The sequence below is a fragment of the Octopus sinensis genome, linkage group LG2, assembly GCF_006345805.1.
Source record: "Octopus sinensis linkage group LG2, ASM634580v1, whole genome shotgun sequence".
Lineage (NCBI taxonomy): Eukaryota > Metazoa > Mollusca > Cephalopoda > Octopoda > Octopodidae > Octopus > Octopus sinensis.
Window position 1 is genome coordinate 100,437,902 of NC_042998.1, and position 22,604 is coordinate 100,460,505.

At 38.4% G+C, this 22,604-nt stretch overlaps 1 protein-coding gene across 10 annotated transcripts in view; it reads right to left on the reverse strand.

Annotated features, from left to right (window-relative positions):
• The window catches only part of LOC115232686 (FERM domain-containing protein 4A), a 383,772-nt gene that overhangs the window by 285,595 nt on the left and 75,573 nt on the right, over nucleotides 1–22,604 (reverse strand). For 2 of the 10 annotated variants that reach the window (XM_036498643.1, XM_036498641.1), the window contains exon 1: nucleotides 6,400–7,456. The exons of 2 other annotated variants lie outside the window; for them this stretch is intronic. In XM_036498643.1, the coding sequence (XP_036354536.1) occupies nucleotides 6,400–6,675 (276 nt within the window). In that variant the 5' untranslated portion in view covers nucleotides 6,676–7,456. Of the gene's footprint in view, nucleotides 1–6,399; nucleotides 7,476–22,604 lie in introns of those variants that run through there. 6 more of the 10 variants (XM_029802716.2, XM_029802708.2, XM_029802706.2 and 3 more) reach the window with 6 other exon arrangements.

Here is a 22,604-nt window from a genome sequence, read left to right on the forward strand (position 1 = left end):
AGATGATTAATGAAAGAAGCATTACTCATTAATAAAGCACAATGCTAAAATAAACTCACAGGCTTATATGTTGTAAACAAAATAAACATGTAACTTAATGATGTGTAACTTCAATGATAAAATTTCAGATTCCAAGAGAGTAGGTAAAATACTATGGTAGAGACCAAGAAAAGTGGGTGAGAGAGATAGAAAGTGAGTGTGAGAGTGTGTGAGATGAAAGTGACAATAGAGTTTATGAAACGCGTATCTCAGGATACATAGAGGGAAAAGGGAGAGATGGATAGGTGGAGAGATGGATAGGTGGAGATAGATAGAGAGAGAGAGAGATGGATAGGTGGAGGTATAGATAGAGAGAGAGAGAGAAGAGTAATGGATAGGTAGAGATAGATAAATGGGAATTGTAGTTGTGGCCGATGCCAATTCTAACTGGCACCCATGCTGGTGGGATGTAATAAGCACCATTCAAGCATGGGTTGATGTCAGGGCTGCTTGACTGGCTCCCTGTGCTGGTGGCACATAAAAAGCACCATCCAAACATGGCCGATGCTAGTCTCCCCAACCCCGACTGGTTCCTGTACTGGTGGCACATAAAAAGCACCAACTGAACATGGTCAATGCCAGTGCTGCCTGACTGGCTCCCATGCCAGTGGCATGTAAAAAGCACCCACTACACTCTCGGAGTGGTTGCATTAGGAAGGGCATCCACCTGTAGAAACTTTGCCAGGTCAGATTGGAGCCTGGCACAGCCTACTGGCTTGTCAGTCCCCAGCCAAACCACCCAACCCATGCCAGCATGGAAAATGGACGTTAAATGATGATGATGATAGATAGATAAAGAGAGAGAGAGAGAGATAGATAATAGGTAACTATATATATATATGCGAGAGAGAGAGAGAGAGAGAGAGAGAGGGGGGGAGGAAGAACATGAGAGGTAATGGATGAAAAAGAGACAGATAGATAGGGTCTACTGTACCAATACAGTGCAGTTTTATCTTTAGCTATACAACAATATCCTCCTAAGTTTGCACCAAACTATGTTCATTTGATCAACTGAACAAATTAATAACTATTTTTGATATGAAATACCAGTTCATATAGTTCAAGGTTGGACATCACTTGAACAGTGAATAGCCATGTGTTACAATCCCTTGTCATCCCCTTTGTGGGATTCAGCATCCTAATATCAGCCTTTACCACTTCTTTCCACATTGTTCTCAGTCTTCCATTTCCATGATCTACCTCCTCTCGAATTGCTTGATACTTCTGTGCCTTATATTTTTGTACCACATAGTCTTCACCTATAATACTCAGTTTGGCTTTCAACTCACTTGTGTTCCATTATCCATTCCCACCAACATTATACATTCAGTAGAGCTTGCTCATTCAACTCTTCCTGCCTTCATACATTGTCTGCATTCAATTTCACAAACACTTAGTATCATACTTCACACAGAAGTATCATTCAATCTAATCCTATACCAGAGAGAATCCCTTTTTTTACCAGCACAGGTGATTACTTGGTCAACATTTTCTACCCCATTCTTACTCTGGCTATTTAGCTTTCAGAACACCTGCCTCAACTATTGACCAAGTAATAGAAATGATCAATTATTTCTACAGAGCATTATCAGTATTTTCTGGAACACATTTTATAAATGCTCTTCGTATGTCTACTACACCCAAAGTCCTCTCTTAACCTATATGCAATCCCACTGAACTTCTTCCGCACCAGCAGTTTATACTGCTTAAGAAGTAATTGACTCCTGTGACACCAAATTCAATTATTGAACGTATTACACACTTCATATTTCAACAGGTAAGCTTTTGAGTCAATGAGGTGGCTCTCATTGTGGTCATTCAACCTGCTACAAATAACAGCAAAATTCCCTTTAACCTTGCACTCTGTCAAATGTGATGCTTATTTATTCACATTGTTTTATGTTAACCATGCATTATCTTGTAGCTCTGAAATTTTGATTATGTGATGTTTATTTTCAGAATGATATTATTAAGTAGATCTAAGAGGCCACATGCGGCCAGGTTAAACATAAGATTGGTGGAATATTTGGGCCTGATACAAGTTTGATTGCTAAAGAGTTAAATCACGCACAACCATCTTTAAAAGTGTAGAACATAGTTCTAAATACACAACTGGAACACTTTTGAGCATAAGTCTGCTCTGTTTCTATCAGAACTGTCAAGAGGATAAACAACAACAGGTATGTTATATAAACACAAACACAAATATCCACATGTGTAAACAATTAAAATAAGTGAACTGGGTTGCTTTGATATTCAATTAGTTAAGAGACTTCATATGTTATAGAAAGCAACCTCAAAAGGAACTAAAAGCCTCTAAAAAAATTGGGTTAAGGTGGGGTTATCTTTTTTTTTCTATAGCTTAGTTAAGAGGAGAAAGGGCAACACTCATGACCCTCTCAAGGACCTCTGAAAATGGTAGGAGGAAGAAAGGAAGTTATTCTTAAAACAAAGGACCTAGCCCAAATACTTGCACTAAGGTGGATTCTGCCAAACAAACTCAGTATTAACCCTTGGGATATCAAACTAATTCATATCCATATAATAGAATGCAAGTAGAAACTTCATAGTACACATGTGTGAAACAAAAGTGTTTTGTTTATGTTAGAATTGATACAATATAATAAAAAGTAGCTCCTAGTAAGTAGATTCTATGATGTGATTTTGATTCCTGGTCAAAACAATTTCATTTCACTTGCAATACTGTTAGTGTCTTTGGGAAAGTCATGTACATTACAACATCTCATTTTTACCTGCCCTATAATATAATTAATTCTGCAACCTTGAGTCCTAGCCAAAAAAATGGTATTATAAGAAGTCATATCAATGCTATGTAGGTTAAATATTTGATAAAGATCTGTAGTTTTGGAAGATAGATTTATGTTAGTTTTAGGAATGGATGGGGGAGAGAGAGAGAGAGAGAGACTCCCCACCAACCCTTGGTTTGGTTATTATTGGTTCAGATATATTATCAACGTTAACACCCACTGTTCCCAGACATTTTCACCTTTGCAGATTGTTAGGATATAAATGTAGAGAAAAAAAAATAATAATCAGAAAGAAACCGAGTGAAGAAAAACTTGGGAAGCTGAACATCTATGATGTTATGCTTGAATGAAAATAAGCATGCATATATATAAACACACACATACACATTTAGATACAGATAAGACTTCGCAAAAAATAAAAAGATAGCTACACACAGTATGATCCCCTAAAACTATAGATATATGCCATACCTTTATGTATGTTTGCATGAATATATATATATATACATATATAAAGAGAGTGGGAGATATTACGTGTATACATCCACAAGAAAAGTACCGATTTGGAAATTGTGATAAACACGTGAATGCACTTGTTATTCTTATTTAGTAACATACATGCATTTTACTCAAAGAACGGGGACACACACACGCACACACACACACATGAACACAAATACATTGCTAACTTGAAAACAGATGCTAGTGCATATGTTCACACAAGCACACATTCACACCTAGAACTTTGGGGGTTGTGCTTGCACAAATAAATGAATAAAAGATTACAGAAACACTATTTTGCCTTGCAGACATGCACATATAACTACACTCACACTTGAGAATACGCTAATACTCGTGTACATAAACAGTGTAGTATAGCTGAATGTAAATATACACACACTATAACTCTAGCTAAATGAAGAATTACACAGTGTCCATATAACAGTAAACATCTCATACAAACTACTACTACTACTACTCTCACAGAAATAACAACATCATAGTAGGAGAGAATGTAAATCTAACAGTAATCAGCTGAGATAATAACTCAGATATGGCAACACTGTTGTTTATAGTATCATGCTTTTGACCGTGTGTGTGTATGTGTGTGTGTATGCATACACGTGTGCATGTAATGCATGTTTGTGTGTTTGAATAATGCATGATTTGTGTCGTGTTTGCGTATATGTGGCATTTATGTGCATGCACATGCATGAACTTGTGCACATCTGTGCGCATGTGTGCACATCTGTGCGCATGTGTGCACACATGCCCATGTGAAACTGCTTGATAAATAAAATGTCAAGATAAAGCTCAATGAACACGAAAGGAAGTGATATCAGTGATGATCATGATAATGATGATGTTGATGATGATCATGATACAATACAACTATAGGTGTGGTTTGGAATTTCAAATGCCAACATAATAATCCTACAGTAAACAACAAACTGAAATAAAAATGAAATTTTATTTATACAGAAAAAAAAAAAGTTTTCATATTTAGAGCAATATTAAAAAAAAAAATTAAAATGCATAAAAATGTAACATTAGGTCACCAAACCTTATCTCTAAACAATCCTATACAAGTTACCTGTTACTAACTGCACATGCTAAGATAAAAAGCATTTGTTTTGCTTTTTTCTTTTTTAGCCCATGCATCCAATATGATGTAAATTTATGAAGTATTTAACATGGAAGAGTTAATAACAGATCCACATATCTAAGTGAATTAAAAGAGGTACTGAAGAACTAAATAAATCACGGGCTGCATATTCAAATTTTGCTTACAAAAATTTCAGTAAGTCTCTTTCTGGGCTACACATTCACTTCTATACATCTACCTGTTGGGAAAATTTTTCTTGTGACAGAATGAAGTTACCTCCAGTCCCAATCCAATTGAACAGCTCTATAATGAAAGGCATTCCAGCTATGACTCTTATTTTATTCAAACATAATGTACTGAGATATACAGCATCCTATAAGTCCTTTTCTTTTTAAGATGACAGGGCATGATTGGAAGAAGATTTGGCTGCTATTTCTAGCAGATCAAGTGTCCACAACTTAGGTTTCCTAACTACTATCTCCTGACTCAATGGATCCTTATGGTTTACGCAAGGATTAACAAACCATCATCATCAACAATGTAATAGTAACCTCAAATGGTTTAATATGATAATGAATAATTAGTTTTAACGAAAGTAATGAGAAATGTTTTACAGAAAGGACCCCTGTACATCATTGCATAATGGGACAGTTTATGACTGTTATAAATGAAAACCCCAATAACAAAAGAATGAAATCATAAGGATTGATCCAATTGTAATATTTTACTGGCCTAGGAGACAGAGCTGATTCTAATGTGAATTGAACTCTGAACAGGAATGTACACAATAATAATAATAATAATAATTGTGTACAGTGCTCAGGTGCACTACAACTCATCTAAAGTGTATATATAATCAGGTGTAGTTTCGACAGATTTCGGGAAGCATGAGGGCCTAATCTAATGCTCTGTTATTTATGTCATTATTACTGTCATTGTTACTAATAATAGGATAGCAGTGATAATAAGAATTGTAATCATACTTGTTTCTAAAATCGGCGTAAAGCCAGAAATTTAAGTAAGGGGAACGATCAATTATATCAATCCCAATATTTGGTTGGTACTTTCTTCTATTGACTCTGGAGGAATGAAAAGCAACATTGACCTGGGAAAGGTATGAATTCAGAACATAAAGAACCATGAGAAATATTACAAGACCAATCATCATCATCATCATTGTTTAATGTCCACTTTCCATGCTGGCATGGGTCGGATGGTTTAACTGAGAACTGGCAAGCCAGGAGGCTGCACCAGGCTCCAATGTTCTAACAACAACAATAATAATAATAATAATGATCTTTTATACTATAGGTACGAGACCTGAAATTTTTGGGACTAGTCGATTACATCGACCCAGTGTTTCACTGGTACTTAGTTTATCAACCCCGAAAGGATGAAAGGCAAAGTTGGCCTCAGTGGAATAATAATAATAATAATGCTTTTTACTATAGGTGCAAGGCTTGAAAGTTTGGAGGAAGGGGTCAGTTGATTTTATCAACCACAGTGCTCACCTGGTTCATACATTATCAACTCCAAAAGGATGGAAGGCAAAGTCAACCCAGGCAGCATTTGAACTCATAATGTAAAGTGAAACAAATGCTGCCGAGCATTTCATCAGGCATGCTAATGATTCTGCCAGCTTGCTGCTTAATTATAATAATAATGATGACAATAATAATAATGGTTTCAAATGTTGCCACAAGGGCAGCCATTTTGGGGGAAAAGATGTGTCGATTACATCAACCCTAGTGTTCAACTGGTACTTAATTTATCGACCCTGAAAGGATGAAAGGCAAAGTTGACTTCGGCAGAATTTGAACTCAGAACATAGCGACGGGTGAAATACCACTAAGCATTTTGTCCAGCATGCTAACGATTCTGCCAGCTCACCACCTTAATAATAATAATAATAATAATAATAATAATAATAATAATAATAATAATAAAATAATGATCAAATTTGCATTGAAATAAAATATTACTTACTGTTTCAAACATTTTTACCAAATTGTGAACAGATTTCCGTGAACTATATCGTACTAAAGACGCCAAGCTACGGCTCCGTTTCCCTATCAGGGTACTTTGTGGCAGATCTTCCTCCTCTTCATGGATAGTTCCATAATCCGGCCGACCAATCCGTGATGACAGGGATAAAGACCGATGTGAGTAAATTTTCCGGTTCTTAGCTCTGCTCCTTGATTGATGAAAACTGCTCTCTTCTTTTTCTTTTAATGCTAAAATTCTTCGACATTTCGAAGCCATTGTAAATGTTATATGTAAAATACCAAAGTACACAGCACCCACCACTAGAAATGAAAATTATCTCCAACTATGCATACAGAATCACTCACAAAAAGATATCAGACTCTAAAGCATTAAATAATTAAACTATATAAACAAAAAATTTCCAAAAAACCCAAGTATTATAAAGAATTTTCGAAGATTTTATATACATACATACACACATACATATATACAGACACACATACACACTCACTCACTCGCACACACATGCACACACAATTTTAAGAAAACTTCTAAAACTAACTTCTTACATATTCAAACATAGTTTGCTGTAAAATTTAGATAGTAAAAGAAAAAAGATGAAAAATACAAGAGCTTAGAGAAGTAAAATAAATTACTAGAAATTACTTTAAAACTAAACTATTGGAGAAAACATTGAGGAAATGGGTTAGACTAATTAACTACTTGAAACATGTTGAATAGAAACGCTTGAAGTTACAGCTGACAGACCCCGCCAAAAAAATGAAATAAAATAAAGTATATAACAGTTTTTACAGGTTACTGCACAAATCAATGCCATAGAATACTTAGTTGAAAAATCAAATAGCATATGTGAAAACAATCCGTCATACATTATGTCAGACAGTACTAGGCTAGGAGCAACAGAATTTTAAAAAAAAGGTATGATAATGAAAAAACTAGGTAGAAACATCTTTACTACTGCATAACTTAACAGGTGTCACCTGAGTATTTTTCAGTACAGTGCTAAAAAACCTAGCAGCAGATAACTAAATTGACAAAAATAGTAACTTTGCAAAGAGTTTCGTTTCAGTTCAGCAGAATACCTCTATGTTAGATGCAAATATAATTAAATAAAAGAAAAATCTAATGAGGGACCAAAACAACGAAACAAAAAAAAAACAGAAAAGAAAGAAGAGAGTCCTGATTAAAATCTCCTCCCCAGCCAAATCGCCAGCTCACTTCAGTAGGAGCCCTCAACAACAGACTGGCAAGAGAGAGTTTGATGAACACGGTACTGCTTATGAAGTTACCACCTGATATTTATAAATACCATAGTAGGGTGGAAGGTAAAAAGATTCCTTAGCCTCTGCATTAACCAATGCTATGTTGATTCTCTCTCTCTCTTTCTCACATACACAAAGACACACACACCTCTCTCACACACACAAAAACACACACACTTCTCTCTCATAGTTACTCTTTCCTCCCTCTTTGAGCAGTAGCTGGCACACCCAATCATAGCAGACTTCTGTCTATAGCAAACCTGCTTCTCTAATATTCGGTGCCAAGAAAGTAAGTAGTATGGAACTTCTTAATGACACTAATGAATGAATATGCATGCATACACACACATATATATACACATTATACACATACATACACAGATATATATGTGTGTGTGTGTGTATATATATATATATATATATATATATATATATATATATATATATATATATGCACACACACAGACACACGTGTGTGCCACCACTAACACTAAAAAGGTAAGAAATCTAATGTCTTCTAAATTCCTGTGCTTGTGTGTGTGAGAGAGAGAGAAAGAGAGAGAGAGAGAGACCGTGAAAGAATGTGGATGACAGTGAGAGAGAGAGAGAGAGAGAGTAAGAGAAAGAATAAAAGCACGAAAAAAAAGTTACTTTTACTTAGTTTTCACAATGTATATGACACACGAAATTGAAAAAAACAAAAAAATCAACATTTTAGTAATTTGTCAAAGAATATTTTAAACTGGAAGAAGCTTGTCGTATATGTGTATTGTTTCTAGAAAACATAAATCCAGAAAAAGCCCACTCTAAGATGTAGAGTAGTATATATTAAAAATGGGGAAGGCAGGTTTATGGGATTACCTTAGGTTTCCTGTCCATAAAGGGTTTAGCTTTATGGTGTATTGTCAGATCCCCAAAACCTGTGAACCCATGACCTCTTAAAAAAATGGAGAGGGAAATACCTCACTACTCAAAGGTAGTGAAGCATTTCCCTCTCCATATTTTTAAGAGGTCATGGGCCGACAGGTTTTTGGGAACTGATGCCATAAAGCTAAACCCTTTATAGACAGGAAACCTAAAGTAACCCTATATATATATATATATATATGTATGTATGTATGTATATATATGTGTATATGTATGTATGTATTTATATGTATACCCTTATCTTGGAAACAGGTGAGGGACTGCAATAAGTAGGGCATCCAGTCATAGAAAACCAGCCCCAACAAATTCCGTTTCACAAAGGATGATGATGCATGTGCATGTAAAAATAGATACAAATATGAACATGTATATATATGTGTGCATGTGCATGTGTTTGTATATGCAAGCATAGCTGTGCGGTTAACAAAGTCCCTTAGCAATCACAACCTTGGGTTGACCAATGTATTTTGAGTGAAATTTCATAAATAAAAATTGTATAGAGGCTTGTCATGTGTGTGTGTGTGTGTGTGTGTGTGTGTGTGTATGAATGTATGTGTGCATGCATGTACACACACATCTTCGCATTGACATGGATTGAGAAAAAGTAATATGTCCTGCCTTTTGACAGCTCAATATGCAAATACTAGTGGTATAAAGTACTTTATAAGGTTAGCATCAGGAAGACCATCTGGTCCCCAAAAGGCTCAACCCTCTCATGCTAGTATGGAGAAAAAAAAGAATGGAAAATTGATTATGCTTAAGTATATTAAATATCATATATATATATATATATATTATATATATATAAAGTAAAAGATATGCAATAAATATAAATATACATACATATATAAATAAAAAAAATGGACCAAGAATGTAACAGACAACAATGACAGTTGGATGATACAAGGATGGACAGGAAAACCAGGATGGAACATTTGTGGCTTTCTATTTCATCAGTCAAGATTCCAATTATCATTACAGTTTCAGCCTGTTACACTTGGGACTGTTCAAAATTGGTAGGCCCCAATAATCTAAGCTAAGGACATTAAAGTTTTGGAAGAAAGCAGGTAAATTTGTGCGACAACATGGACAAAAAAAATGAGAAAACAGAGAAAATGTTACACGATTACAAATACAAACAAGAATAACAATATAATATATTCTATTTGTTTCAGCCAAGTGGCTGGTCATGCTGGAGCACCACCATATATATATATGTGTGTGTGTGTGTGTATACATATGTAGGTGTGTGTGTGTGTGTGTGTGTGTGTGTGTGTAGAAGAGGATGAACTGTCAGTCATTGATGAGATAAATCCAAAATCAGCAACAATCCCCAATGGACTCCCAGCAAGCCTGTTAAAAACATACTCTTGCAAAACCACTGCAAATGCTTTTCCAGAGTTCCTTTGAATGCAGTACATTTCTTTAAATGTTAAAAGAAGGAATAATCTGCTCTGTCCTCAAAGGAGGAAGCAGAGCAGATGCTATAAACTACAGACCTATCTCTCTGATCTCACATGTCAGCAAGAATACGGAACGCATTGTCAGAAAAATACTGACCATGTTCCTAGAGGAAAATTACCTGCTTACAGACATTCAACATGGTTTCCATCATGGACAGAGCTGCCTAACACAGCTACTACAGCACTTCAGCTGGGTACTGAAACAACAGCTCAACCATTCAAATGTGGATGTGATATATCTCAACTTTGCCAAGGTGTTTGACAAAGTCGATCATGAGAGGATATGTCACATATTGCATGACCTTGGTATTGCTGGTAGACTTAGAGAGTGGCTACATGATTTCCTAAGGGGCAGAAGGCTGTCACAGCTAATGGTGCTCTCTCTGAAGTGACACCAATCCTCAGTAGAGTCCCCCAGGGAAGAGTGCAGGGTCCACTACTGTTTGTGGTTGCTCTCTCGGACATGCCCTCAGCCATAGAGTCAGCCACACTCACCAGGCAGTCAAGAATACTACTGACATCCTAAGACTGCAGAATGACCTAAACGCAATACATAAATGGGCTGATGAGAATAATATGCAGTTCAATGGCACAAATTTTCAAGTACTCCACTATCAGCCCACAAACAAACTACAGCTGAAGTACACAACCAGCAGGCAATGTAATCCCAGACTTAGAGTAGGTGCGTGACCTGAGAATCCACATGAGCAACGACACAGCTTTCCATGTGCGCATTGCTCAGATGGCAACATCCAACTTGCTACTTCACCAGAAGCAATACTAGAAAAATCCCTGGATGCAGTAAAGGCAGTGCACCAGCATGGCTCAGCCTCTGGCTGAAACCCATAAAAGATATGTGTGTGTATATATATATATATATATATATATATATATATGTGTGTGTGTGTATAAATGCATGTAAATATATATATATATGTATATATAAATATACTAGTGAAGCCCCCCCCCTGTCCATTGGATGGTTTGTATAGGTGAAGAGGGTTAACTTGGATGGTATTAAGTTGTGGAGATGTTTGGTGATTACATGGGATTGTTACTTTTGCTTAGGGTGAATGCAATCTTTGGATAAAAGAAGCATTTGCTATTTTACTTATTCTGTAGTGCACTGTGAACTCGTCAAATGAACTACTAAAAGTTAAGGGTGTTTCAACGACAACTCAAAATGAAATACTTGGAATGAAACATGTCAGCAATTTAGAAGAAGTAAATTATAGTATAGAAGTAACTGAATTCTGGCTATTATGTAGTTTGAATAAGAAACTGTAACTAAAGATTAAGATTATTAACCCCCAAGATTTTACACATTTTAGTAGCAATCAATTTTTTTTCTCTTTTTTGCTTAATTAAAATGGTTGCCTTTTCCTCATAGTTTTTCATGTCAGCTATAAAGGGAAAGAGGGTTAACTTCGATGGTGTTAAGTAGTGGAGATGTTTGGTTATTGTATGTGGTGGTTACTTTTGACTGTTTCTTCTCAATAAGGATAATTGATCGATAATGAATCTTAACATAATTTATATAAAACTTCAAGTGGAATTGAACATCATAAATAACCTTGAACTTTTTGCACTCAAGCATACCCTATGTTGACACCTATATGCCAGACTGAACACTGTTTTATCTCCAAAGTGAATTTTGCAAGTGAAATTTAAACAATTAACAGTTCTTTGGCTTTTGTATTTGACAACTGTTGCTTTAAGTATTTTATTTCGATTTTCACTGACATAGTGGTAAGAACAACGGGACGCGTAACAGTAGTTTCGAATAAAAATAAAAATGGAAGATTTAATCATCCAAAGGACAGGCAAACATTACAAAAATAGCAATTCTCACTTTGAAATTGACAATTTTGAAAATCTTTTAAGATTACGGAATACCCTGCTCTCTCATGTAACCATGTTTAAAATTTCAACGCAATCAGATGAACAATACTTGAGTTATAAGCACACAAACAGACAGAACGGGATTTATATATTAGATATATGTGTGTATATATGTATATATACGTATGTATATATATGTTTATATATGTATGTGTATATATATATATATATATGTGTGTGTGTATATAAATGTATATACATATGTATATATACGTACATATATATGTATATATACGTACATATATATGTATATATATACGTACATATATATGTATATATATACGTACATATATATGTATATATACGTACATATATATGGGTAGATAAAGTAATTGAGGTAATCAGAGTAAGTGACAGAATACTTAAGATTAGATTAGTGCTTCATCATAGTTTAGCAACCATTATATCAGCCTATGCTCCTCAGTCGGGGCTACCCGATGGACAGAAAGACCGATTCTATGACACTCTACTGCAGACTACCTCATTGACGAACGACAGAGACCTTATCTTTGTGGCTGGTGACTTCAATGGTCACGTTGGACGACATGCTGGGGGCTTCCATGGCGTACATGGAGGCTATGGCTATGGCTCCCGCAACGAGGAGGGAACCAGGCTGCTGGAGTTCTGCGATGCAAATAATCTTATGATTTGCAACACTAACTTCAGGAAACCTACCAGCCACCTAGTCACTTACCAATCGGGCCAACATACCAGCCAAATTGACTACATCCTTACAAGGCAAAGGGAGAGATGGCTGCTTATAAATGCCAAAACCTTCCCAGGTGAAGAATGTACCCCACAACATAGACTGGTAGTTAGTGACTTTAGGATCAGGACTAGGAGGACAACCAGAAGACGACAAATATGGAGAAGAAGGATCTGGAAGCTTAAAGATCCTGCAAATGGACAGAGATTTAGGGACATATTACTTGAAGCCTCTGACGAAGTAGAAGGGGATAGAGCATCACAGGGGGTAGAAGACAGCTGGACGTTTCTAAGGGACAACCTGCTGAGAGCCACTGACCAGATCTGTGGCTGGTGCAAAGTCCCCTCTCGACCTAGAATAACGTGGTGGTGGAACAATATTGTAGACAGGGCTATTAGAGAAAAGAGACAGGCTTGGAAGGTCTGGAAAAATGGGGGTAGCAGGGAATTGTATCAGACTGCCAAAAGAGAAGCTAGGAGACAGGTTTATTTAGCCAGAGGGGAAGCAGATAAGAAAAAATTTGCCAATGTTCTGCGCCGTGAGGACCAAAGACTGGAGGTGTTTCGTGTTGCAAGACAGTGTGTGAGAGAGAATCGTGATGTGGTAGGAGAGAAGTGTGTTCGCATGGAAGATGGTTCACTTGCGCTAAATGAGGATGCGAAGAGAGAGGTTTGGAGATGCCACTATGAAAGGTTGCTGAATGAAGAAAATGAATGGGATAAAGAGAGTCTGCCGAATGTTGACCCAACAGAGGGACCAGCTATCCGAGTTGATAGTTCTGTGGTAGCTAAGGCAATTAGAAGCATGAAGACAGGGAAAGCCCCAGGCCCATCAGGAATCACTGCAGAGATGCTCAAAATGTCTGGTAGTGTCGGCTATAGCCTAGTCACCCATATAGTTAATCAGGTGATACACAAAGGGGTCATACCCAATGACTGGTGTAGCAGTATAATAGTCAACTGCTACAAAGGTAAAGGTGATGCCCTAGATACAAATAACTACAGAGGTATCAAGCTGTTGGACCAGGTGATGAAGGTACGGAGAGGGTCATAGCCCAACTAATTAGAGAGAGAGTTAGTTTAGATGAGATGCAGTTTGGGTTTGTGCCAGGGAAAAGTACTACTGATGCTATATTCCTGGTAAGGCAGCTGCAGGAGAAATACCTAGCCAAAGATAAGCCCCTGTACCTGGCTTTTGTTGACATGGAGAAAGCCTTCGACAGGGTCCCCCGATCCCTCATCTGGTGGGCAATGAGAAAACTAGGGATAGATGAATGGTTAGTGAGAGCTGTGCGGGCCATGTATAGGGACGCCGCTAGTAGGGTGAGGGTTGGAAATGAGTACAGTGAAGAATTCCGGGTAGAGGTAGGGGTCCACCAAGGCTCAGTACTCAGCCCCCTCCTATTTATCATAGTCCTCCAGGCAATAACGGAGGAATTCAAGACAGGATGCCCTTGGGAGCTCCTCTATGCTGATGACCTTGCTCTAATTGCTGAGTCGCTATCAGAACTGGAGGAGAAGTTTCAGGTGTGGAAACAAGGATTAGAATCGAAGGGCCTCAGAGTCAATCTAGCTAAAACCAAAGTCGTAATCAGTAGGAAGGTAGACAAATCACAAACACCTTCAGGTAGATGGCCCTGCTCGATCTGTAGAAAAGGTGTAGGTAGAAACTCTATAAGATGCACCAAGTGTAAGCTATGGACACATAAGAGATGCAGCAATGTCAAAGGAAGGCTAACTAGGAAGATGGTTTTTGTATGTGGCAGATGCTCAGGAACAATAAACACTGAAAATGCTCTGAGACCAACTTCCGTCACTTTCCAGGGAGAAAAACTAGAAATAGTTGATAGTTTCCGTTACCTAGGTGACCAAGTCAGCAGCGGGGGCGGGTGTGCTGAAAGTGTAACTGCTAGAGTAAGAATAGCTTGGGCAAAGTTCAGAGAGCTCTTACCTCTGCTGGTGACAAAAGGCCTCTCGCACAGAGTGAAAGGCAGACTGTATGATGCGTGTGTACGAACAGCCATGCTACATGGCAGTGAAACATGGGCCGTGACTGCTGAGGATATGCGTAAGCTCGCTAGAAATGAAGCCAGTATGCTCCGATGGATGTGTAATGCCGGTACTCACACTCGGCAGAGTGTAAGTACCTTGAGAGAAAAGCTGGACCTAAGAAGCATCAGTTGTGGTGTGCAAGAGAGACGTTTGCGCTGGTATGGTCATGTGGCGAGAATGGATGAAGATAGTTGTGTGAAAAAGTGCCACACCCTAGCGGTTGAGGGAACCTGTGGAAGAGGCAGACCCAGGAAAACCTGGGACGAGGTGGTGAAGCACGACCTTCGAACTTTAGGTCTCACTGAGGAAATGACTAGAGACCGAGACCTCTGGAAGTGTGCTGTGCGCGAGAAGACCCGGCAGGACAAGTGAGTCCACAACCCGTGGCCTTCTACATGGGATGGAGCCAGCCTACGTATGCATACCTTCCCTTCTTGGGACACAAAACTCTACTTGTGAAGACGTGTTGAGGCAAGTGAGGATCAGAATCGAAATCGATCAATGGAAATTGCGGATGTGCTACCAGTGCCGGTGGCATATCGAAACTCTGCTTGTGAAGACCCATTGAGGCAAGTGAGGATCAGAATCGAAATCGATCAATGGAAATCGATCAATGGAAATTGCAGATGTGTTACCAGTGCCGGTGGCATGTAAGAGAACTTTCCGTTTCGCGACCGTTGCCAGCACCGCCCCGTTTCGTGTCCATTGCCAGCCTCGCCTGGCCCTCGTGCCGGTGGCACATAAAAAGCACCATCCGTTCGTGGCCGTTTGCCAGCTCTGTCTGGCACCAGTGCGGGTGGCACGTAAAAAGCACCCACTACACTCACGGAGTGGTTGGCGTTAGGAAGGGCATCCAGCCGTAGAAACACTGCCAGATTTGACTGGGCCTGATGAAGCCTTCTGGCTTCACAGACCCCAGTAGAACCGTCCAACCCATGCTAGCATGGAAAACGGACGCTAAATGATGATGATGATGATGATGATATATATATATATATACACACACACACACATCATCATCATCATCATCATCGTTTAACATCCGCTTTCCATGCTAGCTGCTAGCATGGGTTGGACGATTTGACTGAGGTCTGGCAAACCAGATGGCTGCACCAGGTTCCAATCTGATCTGGCAGAGTCTCTACAGCTGGATGCCCTTCCTAATGCCAACCACTCCGAGAGTGTAGAGGGTGCTTTTACATGCCACCGGCATGAGGGCCTCTCAGGTGGTACTGGCAACGGCCACACTCAAATGGTGCTTTTTACGTACCAAAGCACATACACACTCACACACACACACACACACACACACACATATATATACAGCGGAGAGGATTGTGTGTGTGTATGCATGATATATGTTTTAATTAACCAAAGTGTAGAGACATGTTAATATACTTATTAAATGTATGCATGTAAATATATCTATATTTAGTCTTGCTATACAGAACCAACTTAAGTACAACTTGACTAATCTTATCTGTTTCCATGTGTATATTTCACTGATCTACAGAAGTGGGTGTAGGAAACTGGCTTATAAAAAATACAATGGATAACAGACACTACTTATGCTCATTGGTATAAGCCTATATTCAATGGTGCCATTATAAAGTAGTATTGATAAAGCATGTTTGGAATATATGTGTCCAGTATTCAATATCAATTGCATTTTTTTTTGTAACTTTTTTGTCTTTCTAAAATATTACGATTTATTAACATATTTTCACAGGAAAAAAAGAAAGAAAAAAAAACATTAAAAGTGTAAAAGATTAAATTATAAAGAGAAAAAAAAGCCAAACTACCACACCAAGAAAATTTTTAAGCTTGGAATTAAGCAGCAAAAGATGGATGAGACATGGGGTAGCAAATTGTACATCCCAGGCCAAATGGCATGTTCAGCCACACCTTGTTGACATAATTGCAAAGGTGGTGTTGTGGAGATTGGCTAGTGACAATCACTGCAACAACCACTCTACCTCGCAGAGTTCATATCTCAGACAGGCTACAGTTATCCATATTTTAAAAAGGAAATCAGTGCTGCAAGGTCTAAGAACATCTGAAGTCTCGACAGTGACTGGCACAAATACGTAGCAGCTTGTTAGGTTACTGTTTTTGTTCATCTTCCTCTTCTCTGCGTTATGGGCAGTGATACCCAGGTTTGTGGCTGATACAGCAAGTCTGGAGCTGGAGAATATGATGCAGTATGTCACATCCCAGACTAAGGATTTGCCTCCTTAGTATGGGAAGTGGGTTATTCTGTCAGGGCACATACAACCACCATGGTCAAGACCTACTGGATTCAGTTGTGATGGGATGCCAGCTACATTGATGCTTCTAATTATGTCATTCAGAGTGGCATGTCAGGAGAACTGACCCATGCTATGGCTGCAGGATAATGGATGCAGGCAAAATTCATCAACTACAACTCCACAATGGCATTTGTGTGACTCATACACATGGAGACCAAGGCACTGGACCACTCCAAGTGTATTCATCATCAAGAACAGTTATGGTTGATGAGGAAGGCACTGTACTGAGCCACACACTACTGTTTGGCTGCAAAGCAAAAAAGAGGTAAGTGAGACAGTGCTGGTCCAAGGATGTCTCAATCTGCCTGAAGGTAGACTTGAATTTGATACTGTCCCAGTTATAATGGACATTTATTCCAGGGAGATGGCAAGGTCTTCAATGGTCCATCAGCCAGAACTGACTCCAGTTCCTGGACCACAATGGGTTCAATCATCCTGCAGAGTATCTTGCCAAGGTTTACTGCTGGAGGAGATTGAAGAAAAATGGGCCAGCAGAGCTAGGTTCACAATGGAATGAAGGCCAGGGCCACGAAATTTAACAGATAGTTTAACCTGTTGCCAGCCAGCATGTCAAAACTAACAGTACCAAACAGTTTAACACAGTGTTGTGATGTAACTAGCTGTGAAATGCTTTTCCCCTCTCTCTTTGTAAGCTTTCATATGACAAGCAAAATTACTTAGGTTGTGTTTTTCGGATGTTCTTAAGATTGAGACTTGTGGTTTAATCATAAGGTGCATTCCCAAGCAAGGCTAAAATGCAGGTTTATTATAGATTTGAATACAAATTTATTTATTACATATTCACACACACACACACAAAACAGAGTCCAAGGAGACAGGTGATGGTCTGCACCAGCAAAATAAGTTAATATGTCACAGGGGAGTGGGGTTTCCAGTGTTTCAGACAGAGTCCTTTTCCATGGTCAAGATAAAAAGAAAGAAAAAAATACAGAAGTTTTAACATCATTTCTATCAGAGATTATGTAAAGATTTCTGTATTATCAGAGCAACTGGTAACAAGGGATAGGAAAAGCAAAACGATTTAAAAGTGCATGCATGGACAACAAGTAGTGGGAGAAAGAAATGTATTGAGGGAAGGAGAAGAAAAGAAAAGAAGGGGGAGAGAAATACAACAAAAGGAAGATAAGCTAAGTGAGGGTGAGATGGAAGAAAACTCAGAGCAAGAGAAGAGCTGAAGGACAAAACAGGAATTAGTATTTTAATGTTTGATGGATTAGGAGAAACATTCATTTAAACCCAGCAGCATTATGAATACGATACATTTATTATGCTTCTTTGAGTATGCAGACCCATAGTGTGCAATGATGTTAGACACAGGTAAATGGTTAATGGAGTGGCCCTTTCATTGAAGTGAATAGTGATGAACTGGCCAACAATAAAATGGTAGAATACTATGAATGTGTTGGCAACAGCAATGAGCAAGGTGATAGCTAGTTTCACCAATATAGACAGTACCGTAAAGTTTGCAAGTGAAGCATTAGTTGACACAGATGGAATCAAAGCAGAAGTTTTGTGCAATGTGGATTCTGTAACTTAGACCAGTAACAGTTTTAGTGTTTTTGATGTAGACAGGTGTTGCATCTCTTTTTTAAAATTCTTGGTTATTTGTAAGTGGAGGCTGTACAGATTGTTGGACAAGTCAGAGTGTGGGGTTCATAAATGACAAAAGGTACCCATCAAGTCTTGTATTTTTTTCTTTTACTTTGGGATTCAAAATTTTAATCGACACTACAAAGTCAACAAAGACTGAGGAATTTGGAAAATGGTATAGTAGCACCTCAACAGCACTCTTGACAACTATAAGAATTGTGAACTCTGCCTACTACTCCACCAGTATCAACCTACTTTCCCATTACTCATGACATTATCTGCCACATTCACAATTCTTAAATATCTACTCCTCTTGGACACTATTCTTTTATTTTTTTATTCTTTTAGTTGTTTCAGTCATTTGACTGCAGCCATGCTGGAGCATTGCCTTTAGTCGAGCAAATCGACCTCAGTACTTATTCTTTGTAAGCCTTATTCTATTGGTCTCTTTTGCCGAACCGTTAAGTTAAGGGGAGGTAAATACACCAGCATCAGTAGTCAAGTGATATTGGGGGACAAACACACACACACACATACATATATATGATGGGCTTCTTTCAGTTTCCATCTACCAAATCCACTCACAAGGATTCAGTTGGCCTGAGGCTATAGTAGAAGACACTTGCCCAAGGTGCCACACAGTAGGACTGAACCCGTAACCATGTGATTGGTAAGCAAGCTACCTACCACACAACCACTCCTGCGCCTATAGCTACTTACCACTCAGCCACTCCTCTCCAAAAGAAGTTAGGCAAGTTTGATACACACACTGATAGTGTTTATCCATCAACCCCCAAATTAAGGTATTTTTCTCTAAGTTCAGAAACCCTGAGTGAGGATGATTTCGCCAACTTCAAAAGATGCACACACTTCACCCTCTACTAAATATCAAACCCAGGCTTTACTACACAGTCAATTATTTATAAGTAAATACTGTTGAGGTTTGAATGTCTTTAACCACATCAAATGATACAGAAGATTGAACCTTTCCCTAACAGAATTCAATGCTCTCCAGAAGTTCTGCAAAGAAAATATTATCAACAAACAGGCCAACAAGAGCAGCAACATCATGATCTGGTGAATCAACAACTACGGGTGAAAGGCATTCAGCCAGCTCAACAAAACACTCTTCTATAAGTTACTAAAGGGTTTCACTAGCCACAATTAGAAACAAGTTTCCACCACTGTATATGGAGTCATCTCTTCCAACTCACTCAACCCCCACACCTCTATTACTAACTCCACTATAACCACACAATGAACCTCTACCATCTACTTTCCAAAATCCACAAATCTTACAATTTTGGCATCCTTTTGATTTGGTTTGTAACTCCTCTCTACATATCCAGACAAATTACTATCACGTCACCACTATATTTTCTATTTTGGGGAGAAAATTTCTCTATGATGCTGGAAAAAAAATTCCATTTTTTAAAACTTTTACCAGCCCTGACTTTTCCATTTTTGGCATTCCTTCAAAACTTCTCTTTTCTAAATTAGATGTTTTAAACATAGAATCTAACAAATCCAGCAAGAAAACATTCAGTTCAAGAGTTCAGGCGTATGGTCAGAGTTTAGGGCATTAGGTTAGAGTTCAGGATTAGCATTACACAGAGAGAAGAAAATACTTGACTGAAATCAAAACTGAATGAGTGAATTTTTAAACACAATAACGATAGTGAATGTATGCATTATGAAAGTATATGTACAAATACATATCATCATTTTAACATTCACTTTTCCATGCTTGTCAGGGTCAGGTAGATTTCAATGAGGCAGATTTTCTACATCCAAATGCCCTTCCAGCCATCAACCCTCATCTGTTTCCAAGCAAGGTAATACTTCCCCATGGCCACACGTTTTTCATAGAAGACTGGAAAGAAACAGAGTGTGTGTGTGTGTGCGCGCGTATGTATAAGTGTAAAATGTTTACAAAGTTGACTTCACAACCACTGGGTCCCAGGTTCTATCTCACTGTGTGACATCTTGGGCAAATGACATCTTCTATAGCGTTGGATCACCCCCTTCCCCTAGATAGAAACCTGTAGTATGGATTGTACTTGTAATTCAAAACATACAGCCATATTACATACTGTGTCATACTGACTCTGCTTCTGTATTACATGTAATTATCAATCACTTACACTTCAGTTCAGGAGCAGATAATTCAGATGATCAAACAATTGTATACGCATTGTTAAAACCAACAGCAATCCACCTCTCCTCTGTTACCCACCAGTGGGCTCTTGCCTTGGAAGAATCTAGTGAAAGTAATGATGCTGCCTTTGTCATCAACAAAACTTCTGACTATCTGGTAAATGAATCTCTTATCAAAACTTCTTACTTAAAACTCCAACCATCTCTCATGTCTTGGATCAGTAGCTTTCTATCTCATTACACTATAACTGCATTATGTGACAGAGCTTTTTCTGTCCTTCATTCTATCAAGTCCTGTGTGTGCCAGGATTCAGTTCTATACCCAACTCTTTTCCTTCTGTACATCAATGACATGCTTGCCACCACATTCAACAATACCTCTTCTTAAGTGGATGACACTATGCTTCTTTCCTTCCTAACCATACCCAACCATGCACAATCCACTCACAACTGACATGTCGCATGTTGAACCCATATTGACTATGAACAGCAACCTCAAAAGAATCCTGTTGTAAAGATATACTGGCCTTGTCACTTTCAATGGCAAGAAAAACGCAAATTCTTGATAAGAATAGCATCATTGCATCATATCCTACTTAATTATGAACAGTAATAAGCTGGTGCCATCAATTTGGTCCACTTGTTGAGTCTCAAAAATACTATCCTTAACATAGCTAGAATTGTGTCCCAATAAATGGCCCTTCTCTTAAGAGCTAAAAGATACTTTAATTTCAAACAATTATTGTTACTCTGCAAAACTCAGCAGAGGTCTGCAATGGAGTCATGCTCTCACATTTGGGATGATATTATTGCTGTACACACAGACATGTTAGACCATAACTAGAAAAGTGTTACCTTATTTATTAGCATTAAGTCACTTACAAACATGCTCCAGACCACAAGCAAGCAATTTCCTCTCCCACTCTGCCTTTTCTATTGTTACTATAATAACCTTTGCTCCATGCCACAGGCTGTGCTTATACCACCTTCACTCAGACAGATCTGTTCCACTCAGCTCTCCTTCCGCATTGTCCTTGATGTGTCTAAACCCCATGCTTAGTTCTTCTTTCCTAGAATATCAACATTCTAGAATTCTCTTCAGATCTTTCTCAAAACACATGTATATGTACATGCACGCATACAAACATATATACATTTATACACATCCTTCTACACACACACACACACACACACACACGTCCCTGGCTCAAGAGTTTCAGGGTTTTGAGGAGTGTGGAACCACCTCCTAGTCACAATTATTCCCAAGTCTACTCTGACCTATAGTAGCACATGTCAGGGTCACAACAATGGGTTTAATTAGCATTTTATGGGGACAAAAACTCCACATACAAATCTGTACTGCCTTGTGAGTGTCTTGGTAAAGTAAAAGGCAAACGGAGTCCACCTTGAGAATAAATCAAGGAGTAGAGTCCCTTAGGCAATCTGGTGCCCTTTTTTTACACTCTTCCAGCAATTCCAGAGTAGGTGGAGCTCTCTAAGCTCTGTAAAGTAATTCACTTAGGAGAAGGCCACTCCAATGTAAAACCTACAATTTGGTGGTTGCTGCAGGTGTCTTAGCCTATTGAGCCACAGCCTAAAGAGTGGGTTCAGACTGAGCAAACTGACTCACTTTAAAATATTAAGTGTAGACAGGAAGAAAAGCCCTGAAGTGTCAAGGATTGGCTTACATAACGACTAGAGAGCATGCCACTCTTCCTCATTATCTTCAATGAAGAAACTGTCATATCGGTCTCTTTCTCTTTCTCTCTCGTATATATGTATATGGTAGTTTATAC